The sequence below is a fragment of the Myotis nattereri genome, assembly GCF_964212035.1.
Source record: "Myotis nattereri genome assembly, chromosome: 4".
Taxonomy (NCBI): domain Eukaryota; kingdom Metazoa; phylum Chordata; class Mammalia; order Chiroptera; family Vespertilionidae; genus Myotis; species Myotis nattereri.
Window position 1 is genome coordinate 90,842,912 of NC_138079.1, and position 9,697 is coordinate 90,852,608.

General features: G+C 45.0%; 1 protein-coding gene across 2 annotated transcripts in view; it reads left to right on the forward strand.

The window, feature by feature from the left end:
• Positions 1 to 9,697, forward strand: part of PDXDC1 (pyridoxal dependent decarboxylase domain containing 1) — a 53,435-nt gene that overhangs the window by 41,576 nt on the left and 2,162 nt on the right. Inside the window, exons 16-23 of one of the 2 annotated variants that reach the window (XM_081088684.1) lie at positions 13 to 118; positions 1,825 to 1,996; positions 2,998 to 3,116; positions 3,419 to 3,540; positions 4,457 to 4,549; positions 4,626 to 4,722; positions 5,629 to 5,733; positions 7,621 to 7,853. In XM_081088684.1, coding sequence (XP_080944810.1) covers positions 13 to 118; positions 1,825 to 1,996; positions 2,998 to 3,116; positions 3,419 to 3,540; positions 4,457 to 4,549; positions 4,626 to 4,722; positions 5,629 to 5,733; positions 7,621 to 7,853 — 1,047 coding nt within the window. Of the gene's footprint in view, positions 1 to 12; positions 119 to 1,824; positions 1,997 to 2,997; positions 3,117 to 3,418; positions 3,541 to 4,456; positions 4,550 to 4,625; positions 4,723 to 5,628; positions 5,734 to 7,620; positions 9,414 to 9,697 lie in introns of those variants that run through there. The other variant, XM_081088683.1, reaches the window with a different exon arrangement.

A 9,697-nucleotide genomic window follows, 5' to 3' on the forward strand; every position in this document is an offset into this window, starting at 1 on the left:
CTTTCCCTGCAGCTGGGAGAACAGCTGAAACAGCTGGTGCCTGTGAGTGGCCTCACCGTCATGGATCTGGAAGCAGAGGGAGTGTGTGTGCGGTTCAGCCCTTTGATGACGGCGGCAGGTAACTTGTCTCCATGGATTGCCCTCACTTTTGTTCTGGGGAACAACAGTGACATGTCTATGAAAGTCCAGGCTCTGGGGTTTTATAGCTTTCCCTTATGATATTCTGTTCTCTTTGAAAGGGATTTTTCTTTTCTTTTGGGTTAAATTTAGGTAAATTAGCCTTCCAGTGTAATTTCTCAGAAACGGAGACTTCTGAAGTCACTTGAACTCCTGTGTTATGTCTTGTGACTCTTTTCTGTCAGTGGTTCTCAGTCCAGACTGTATATTAGAATCACCTGTGGAGCTTTGAAAACTCCCAGCGGCTGATTTCTTTGGTCTCGAGTGGAGCCTGGGCATCTTATCTTTAAAGGTTCCCTTGGTGCCCTAACCGGTTTGGCTCAGTGGATAGAGCGTCGGCCTGTAGACTGAAAGGTTCCAGGTTTGATTCTAGTCAAGGGCATGTACCTCGGTTGCAGGCACACCCAGGAGGCAGCTGATTGATGTTTCTCTCTCATCAGTGTTTCTAACTCTCTATTCCTCTCCCTCTCTGTAAAAAATCAATAAAATATATTTTTTAAAAGTTCCCTTGGTGATTCACATAGGCCAGCAAAGGCTGAGAGCCACTTTTAGTCATTTAAGAAAGAATGTAGCTGAAAGTACCTGGTCTCTGATGATAGAGTCCTGGGTATTTGTTCCCATAGGCCACTTCATACCTGTGGGGACTTTGAGCAAGTTACTTAGCTCCAGGCCTGTTTCCCACTACCTCATGGTAATGGTGTGAATATTAAAATGAGAACATGTATATGAAATGCCTTAGTGCTTAGCATATTATAGTAGGCATTTAAAAATAAGCTGAAAAAAGATGTATTAAATTTTCTGTTGTGCTTTTATTTTGAAATGATTTAGACATTTTCAGAAAATGTTTGATGGTTTTTCATGAAACATTCTCAACATTTTGGGATATTTTCTCAAAAACATCAAAGTAGGGAAGTTAGGCATCTGTCCTGCAGAGAAAAGCTGTTGTGAAGATGGCTGGTGGCCTCGGGATTCTCCAGGAGTCTCTGCTCCTGCCGCCCAGCATCCTCACCCAGCCCGAGGCTTGGTCTCTGACACTGGAGAAGCAGGCTGAGGACGCTGAGGACACCGAGGCAGCATGTACTGCGGCTCAGGGAGGTCATGCGCAGTGTTCGAATCGACAGAAGTGAGGGAGCCATGATGGTGCCAAGACTCTTGGATCCCTGCAGCCCTGAGAACTCTCAGGCTCTGATCTTCAGAAGTGACTTAGTTCTGTCTTCATCACCCTGCCCTTCCTGCCTCCCGCCACAAGCACACCAAAATACCTTTCTTCCAAGATGTTAATGTACAGAAAGAACTGTATGGTTGCCTCTTCGTTGTTACTTGCAATAGGATGTTTATAACTTGATTTAAGTAAAATCTTTCTGTGGGAAGAATCTCATTTTTACATTAGAGTTTCATTGTGTATTCAATTGGAGGGGCTAATTCTATTTGTAAGAGAAAACTCTCTGCACCTGGAGGATCTGGCTATATAATACCAGATTCTTCCATATCTAGGTTTAGTAGCTTTTTATTTTTTTAGCTCCTCAGCTCCAGCTAATTGGATGTACCTAGAACTATTGGCCTTTCTGGTAAAGGAAGTGGGAGCCCTGCCCTCTAATTTTTGGCTATTCCTTAAGCATTTCTCTAACATTCCGTGAATGTTTTCAGTTTTAGGAACTCGGGGCGAGGACGTGGATCAGCTCGTAGCCTGCATAGAAAGCAGGCTGCCGGTCCTGACCTGTACACTACAGCTGCGAGAAGAGTTCAAGCAAGAAGTGACAAGAACAGCAGGCCTCTTACACGTTGATGACCCTAACTGGCCTGGAATAGGGGTTGTCAGGTATGGTTTCTGCTTGTTGCCTGATGTGAATTTCTCTTTGCTGTATAAAGACCATGCTGGGTCATTTTATGAACCAACTAAAAATCTCAGATGAATATGTGTAGTCACAGTAAAAACAGCTAATGAATATTCATTTAGAAGGTTCTGGTCCTGCCCGATTTGGCTTATTGGATAGAGTGTTGGCCCACAGACTGCAGGGTCCTGGGTTCAATTCTGGTCAAGGGTACATACCTCGGTTACAGGCTCAATCCCCAGCTTGCAGGTACGGGAGGAAACCAATTGATGTGTCTCTGTCACATCAATATTTCCCTCTTTTTCTGTCTTTTCCCTCCCTTCCACTCTCTAAAAAGTGGAAAAATATCCTTGGGTGAGGACTAACAACAACAAAATGATCAACCAACGAATGCATCAATATGTAGAGCAACAAATCAATGTTTCTCTTTCCCTCTCTCTCTCAAATCAGTATGTAAATTAATAATAAAAAACTAGTAATTCTGGGTACTTACAAAAGCACAGGTAGCAGGCGATGGGACCCACCCATTGCACTCAGTGCAGTAGGAGTTGCTGTATGTGCTTTTGTGCCAACTCCCCGTCACTAGGAGACATATACAGATCTACAACTGACAGATGGTTCCTGTCCGCGGCGTGTGAGGAAAAGGGCCCGGTTCCCCAGCGGAGCAAACTCCTGCATCCCCTGTAGTCAGTGTGCTGTCCTTCCTGTGGCTGCTTTCCATCTCCTTTCAGGATGAGGGACAGTTCCCTTTTTAATCACAAATGATGAGACTTCAGACCTTGGCCTCTCTGTAAATTTCCTGGCCTCACAGACTTGCCTTTCCGTGAGACAGTCTTGAAAGTTTTGGTCTTGAAACACCCCAAGTGGCTCCTTTGTCCCTTTGCCTCGGTCCACATTCTTGGTAACCTCCCGTAGCTTAGACTCCCCCAGTGTCTGAGAGACGTTTGTTATTCTAGACTTAAACACTGTTGTTTGATGTTGTTTACAGGTATGAACATGCTAATGATGATAAGAACAGTTTGAAATTAGATCCAGAAGGGGAAAAAATCCATGCTGGACTCCTGAAAAAGTTAAACGAACTAGAATCTGACCTTACATTTAAAATGGGTAATTACTACTTTTATAAATCAACTGTTAACTTTGCAAGGACATTTTTAACTGGCTTAATTAGGAGAAAATGGGCTTTATGTTTTTGAGGAAACATTGTTTTAGTTCTTCCTGAGGGGTGAGCTAGCTCCTTTCCCCTTCCGCAGCCTCTCCAGGCTTCCCGTCTCCTCGTTAGAACCACTTTCCCCGCCCCAGAGGGAGGTTCTTTTGCATGTACAGAGAAGAACGCAAATGTACAGAGAAGTGGGTCGGTGTCTGACTCATGACAGGTAACCAAGTTGGTCTGTTGTTTCTTCCCACAGGCCCTGAGTATAAAAGTATGAAGAGCTGTATTTACATTGGCATGGCGAGTGATGACATAGATATTCCCGAACTGGTGGAGACCATTGCAGTCACAGCGCGAGAAATTGAGGAAAACTCAAGGGTCTGTAAGACTAATGAAAAATCTCATTCCTTTTCTAGGTTTTGCCCAGGCAACTAGCTGGAGTCACAAATGTCTGTTCATTCATTCTTTCCCCAAAAGTTTTTAAATGTTTGCTATGAATTAGGCATTGTTCCGGGCATTGGGAATGCCAAGTGGATTTGACATGGTACTTTCCTTTGGGGAACTCACAAGCCAGTGGGGGAGAGATATACATATAACCAAGTGAGGTGGTAAATGCTATAGAAGTTAGCGGTAGCTGCGCATTCAGAAAGATACTTTCACTGTCTGACAAGGTCAGGGATCACTTCCTGGTCCTGAGGCTGAATGAGACAGATGTTTGATAACGAACTTCCCACCAGTAACAGACCTGCTCCTGCTGGCCAGTTGGCATGGAAAAGCGGGCTCTGAGGCTTAAAGTTGGTTCTCCAAACCAGAGATTTGAGTCTCTAGAAATCACTCAAAAGGAGAGAAAAGGGACCAAAACAAGATTGATCCGAGAGGAGACAGAAACGTGTCACGTGTGCCACTTTTGGTAGGGTGGGGAAGAGAAGGACATTTGATTCATTCTTGAATGGACTTTGCAGTTTCTTCCAAACCTGACTACCTCACTTCTGACTCCATTTCCACGAATGAGGAGCCACATGTCTGTTTTCTAATAATGTGACATTCAGAGCACAAGGATAGTTATTTCTCCTCTCTGTTCCCTGGCTAATGAGGCTGGTCACCAAGGTCTGTCTGCCTAGACCTCCTTGAGCCTTTTATCGTCTTCTGTTTGATTTTCTGTTTATTTTTACAGTGACCTTTTAAACTGTAGAATTCCATTAGAAAAATGTCCCCAGTGCTATGTTAATAGTTCTTCTAGGCCCCAGGCAGTAAGTTTAGATGACAAGTAATGCCTTTCTTGGTCTTAACACAGCTTCTGGAAAACATGACAGAAGTGGTTCGGAAAGGAATTCAGGAAGCTCAGGTTCAACTGCAGAAGGCCAATGAGGAGCGCCTTCTGGAAGAGGTGAGTCTGCTGAGTGGCTCAGGCTGGGAGCCAGACTGGACAGGGTGGTGATGTTGAGCAACGTTCTGTTTTGCAGGGAGTGTTACGGCAGATCCCTGTAGTAGGATCCGTGCTGAATTGGTTTTCTCCGGTCCAGCCTTCACAGAAGGGAAGAACTTTTAACTTAACAGCAGGTAGGACTAACAGCCTCCTCCCGGATCTCTGTACCTGGAGAGTTTGGACCAAATGCCCTGGATCCCACTCATGCCGAAAAGCCTTGTGTGTGTCCCATGCTTTATCCTGGGTCCTGTGCCTGCCCTTGTGACTTTCTCCTCTACCCTCTCCTAACCCCTTGGCTAAAATGGCCCAAAAGCAGATATGCATTGCCCACAGCAGATCTCTCTTCCTGGAATCCAGTGAGAACATGTTCACTCAGCTGTTCAGGCCCTCGGGACTGTCTGGGCATTTGGTTTCAGTGTGAACATTGCAGTCCTCATTAGTGTTTTGCCCAGTGAAGACCATGGTCTGTAGCACTGGACTATTTGATTTCAAACTAGGCAACCAGCAAGAATTAACAGTTGCTGGGGTTTGGGGGAGATGATATCCAACAAGACTCCTTTCCTGTTCTACCAGGGCCCCTTCCTGTGTACCTTCCCCAGGAAATGATGACTCCACTGCGATATGACAACCAGAGATAATCTGACTTTTAAAACCTGCCATGCCTCAGCCTTTAGCAAAGAGGCATTCATTCCTTGTTGCTAAAGCACTTCGGAGGGGGAAGTTAGGGTGCTTCCCACTTGGGCCTGGCTCTCCGGGCGTGCTTAGGACAGCCACACTGCTGGCTGTCTTCATGTGTACACAGGATAGCTGGAGAGACAAGGATGAAACACTCCAGCAGGGCCGGGACTCCTGAGCATAGCTGTGAGGTGGCTTTCTCCAGTTCCAACATGTTTCAGGAGTACCCAAGTCTCCACTAGTCTGTGTGAGGCTGCATGGCTGGAGGAAGCTCAGTAGGGAACAAGGCTGAATGGGAGCATCTCTCAAGGCAGTCCGTGTCAGGAGTTTCCACCCACCCACCCCTCTCTTTCTTTCCCTGGCAGGCTCTCTGGAGTCCACAGAACACACGTATGTCTACAAAGTACAAGATACAGGAGTAACACCGCCTCAGACCCCCTCAGGCACTCGAACTAAACTCAGATTTCCAGGTATATCTTCACTAGAGGCCCGGTGCATGAATTCGTGCATGGGAGGGTTCCGGCCAGCCGCCCAAATGGGGGCTGATCAGGGGCAGGGCCAGCTGGGGGCGAGGGGTCTAATGCTGGAAGCTATAGCTTTCCCCCAGCTGGATCTAATTATACTTTAAGGATGGCCAAAAGAAAACCCACAACAGAACTCTTTTGCATTTCACCTGCCGTGAGATGAAGTTGTTTATGTGTTGTTTGCAAACATATATCAAGATGGATGATGGCCCTTTAATGATTTTTGCGTTCTTCCTGGGGCTCGACCCTCAGTTTCCCAATATGATCTTCATGTCTGTTTGTTTAAAAGTTTTTGTTTTTGAATGTGCCTACCCTTCGCTGTTGCTCCTGGCAGCCTGCAGGTCCTCTTCACCGCCCCATTTAAAGAAAGATTGAAAGCTCACCTAATCTGCAAGGCACTGCAATTTCACAAAATCCCCACCTAGCCTCTCTACGTTCCTCAGCAAAGGGCCGCCATCCCGTTAATGCTGAGGTCGCCTTTTTGGTAACGTGGAAGGTCTCCTGGGGCAGCGGGTGATGGAGGGAGAATTCACACCCTGGCTGCAGCATTAGCAGAGCCCTCGGGAGACTCTGGTCGGGGTCAGAGGGGCTGATAATTATTTTCGTGTGCTTGCACTAAATGTACATGCACCAGGGAGCCAGGCAGTGATTTAGGGGTGTTGGGCCTATCGGGGTGGGAGCCAGCTGGGGGGAGGGGCCTCTGGCAGCTGGCAGCTGGCCCTGCCCCCAATTGGGATATTGGGGGCTGATCAGGGGCCGGGCTGGCCGGGGGTGGGGCCGATCATGGCCCAGATCAGGCTGGTTGGCTGCCACAGTGTGCGTCATAGCCACTGGTCGTTCTGGTCGTTCTGCGCTAACGGTCGCTGGGCTTTTATATATATAGATGTTTGAGTTCATTAGTATTAAAGAAAATGGTTGGCCCTGGCTGGTGTGGCTCAGTTGGGCATTGTCCTGTGCACCAAAAGGTTATTGGTTCGATTCCCAGCCAGGGCACATGCCCTGGTTGCAGGCTTGATGCCTAGTAGGGGGCATGTTCAGGAGGCAGCCGATTGACGTTCTACTCTCACATTGATGTGTCTGTCTCTCTTTCCTTTCCCCTTCCTCTCTCAAAATAAAAAAAGAAAATGGTTTACATTTCTCTTGGGAACATAGACTTTTGCATCATTTAATGTTTTTCCATTTGGTATTGCCTACACTCCTTTGTTTTCATGGTCTTTAACCCAAAGTTCCATTTCTCTTCAGTTAAGACCAGCTGTCTCTTTTTTTGTTTTTAATTTTTAATATATTTTTATTGATTTCAGAGAGAAAGGGAGATAGAAACATCAATGGTGAGAGAGAATCATTGATTGGCTGCCTCCTGCACGCCCCCTACTGGGGATCAAGCCTGCAACCCAGGCATGTACCCTTGGTAGGAATCAAACCTAGGACCCTTCGGTCCACAGGCTGATGCTCTATCCACTGAGCCAACCCGGTTAGGGCCCAGCTGTCCCTTTAAATACCATCCCAGTAGCCTTGGGCTTCAGCCTTGGAAGAATACCTCTGAAGCACTCCCGAGGGGGAAGTTAGGGTCTTGAGAGCTGACATCATGTTTAACCTGGTGTTTACTCTCCTGAGCTTTTCACGAGTGACCTCCAAAGTCCTAGCCTTGGGAGCATGTTAGTCCATTATCAACTCTTTTCTTGTCTCATTACTTAAATGCTTCCAAACCAGTAATTATGGGGATTTCCACTGAACGGTTGGAATTGATAAAGCAATCTCTTGTTGCACAGATAGCTTTGTTGCAGAAGTATCCTTTATTGAACTTTCAGTGCTGTTTATCCCATCTTTCTTTAGGCCAGAAGCCTTTTAAAAAGTCCCTAAGAGGCTCAGATGCTCTAAGCGAGACAAGCTCAGTCAGTCACATTGAAGACTTAGAAAAAATGGAGCACCTGTCCAGTGGGCAGGAACAAGAGGCCCTGGAGGCTAACAGCCCTGAGCAACACCCTGGGGCTCCCGCCCCTCAGGAAGCCGAGCAGACTGGAACCTTCCAGAACAGAGCCCAGGGCCCAGAAGATGACCGCCCACAGGTAGAAGAACTGGAAAACTTAAGATAAAATTCAGTGTTTGGTTTGAGACTGTACTGAATATTGTGTCATGGAAGATAGTTATACTGAAAATGTGAACTGTGCCACATGCTAATACAAAAGAAATTACTGTTATTTGTGCTCTAACTGGCTTTTTGCACACGTATGTGCAAAAAAATCAGGGTAACTGATTTGTCTAATGTAATGGGTACAGAGAACAACTGTTGTTTCTGTCTATCCAACTGTAGTAATAACTTCCCCCCAAGTTACTGTAAACACTTTTTATTCACAAAGAACACTCAGAATGTCAAGTGTCTGCCACTTGAAACACGTGCTCTTATCTTGTAAACATAAATTATTGGTTACACATAACTTTCTGGTCAGACAGCTTTCTTTAGAACTCTCCGGGTTCTCTGCTGTACCACTGCAGAGGAGAGACAGACAACCTTCCTCTGCCATCTATTTTAGTTGTTTAGTTTGATCAGGTTGCAGTATACAGCTGGACCGTGTTGGCGTGAAAGAGAATGGGTTTCAATGGAATTGTAAATAAGAGTGTCAGAAGCCCTCTCTTGCCATCCCCAGCTGCTGCTTTCCCTGGAGACATAAGTAAGGACTGTGTCCACTCAAGCTGTGGCAGGCTATCAAGCAAGTTAGACTGGGCAGTGCTTCTGTCTGTGACTTCCTCTGCCACAAATCCATTTCCCCCTTTATATACTATTTCTAAACTAACTAAATGACTCATCTATTAAGAGAAACTGTAAAGACTCTTCTTGACCATATATATGTATATTTTTAAATATTGGTAAAGCTTTTAAATTGGCACAAGAGAACAGACTGTGCTCATTTCTATGTTTAATATCTGAAAACCTAATAGATGCTACTCCTAAAAGGCTAATATTTAACATGCTATGTAGCACCCAGTTAAATTTAAATTCTAAAATAAGTATACTTTTGACCTGCTTCACATAGGAGCTTCCATAGCTTTGTTCCACTAGCAGCTCACCCCTTTAGGCCCAACACACAAATAAGAAAGAGAGAAGTAAGCTTTCTCAGGCTGACCAAGCCAGACTACTGCTGACGTAACTGGTTAGCCCTTCCATGACTGCCGACGTGTACTTTTCCAGAGGACGGCACCCCTTCACTCACCATAGGCAGTGGCCCGTGCCTTCCAGTCCAGCAGTCAGGCTTGAGAGACCTTGAGACGGTGGGAATTTACACTGGGTTTGTGGACTGTAGTATTGGAAGCCTTAGTTACACCACAGTAAGCCTATAATTACACTCTGATTTGATGTGATTTCTGACATCTGGCATTTGTTAAAATGCAATTTTCCTTTATCTTTTTTGTGTGTGTGTGCAGATGATTAAACAAAGTCTTCCCTGTTTATTTGGTGCAATGAAGTATAGCAGATAAAATGGGGGAAGGGGAAATTATCACCTTTAACAAGATTAATTTTTAAATGTTTTTATATATATTTGGAATTGTTAAATTGGTTTTGCTGAAACAGAATTTCACCCTTGAGATACTATTTGAATGTTGGTTTCAATAAAGGTTCTTGAAATTGTTCCCAGTGAGTTCGGTTCATAAATCTTATCAGTAAAGCATAGTGACTTCCTCTTGGATAGACAGAAACTTCAGAAAAATAAAGATTTCTGAAAAATGTAACTTGCATAATAATAACAATTTGGGCATTTTAATGACCTAATACCTAAAAGAACAGATTTATCAGTGGTTTTGTGTAACACTCAGATTAAATTTATTCTCATGGGAAATTATCTATTTTAGAGATAATTATAATGCAGGACAGTGAGATCAAATCCTGCTTGTCCTTCTGAACCTTCCATCTCAT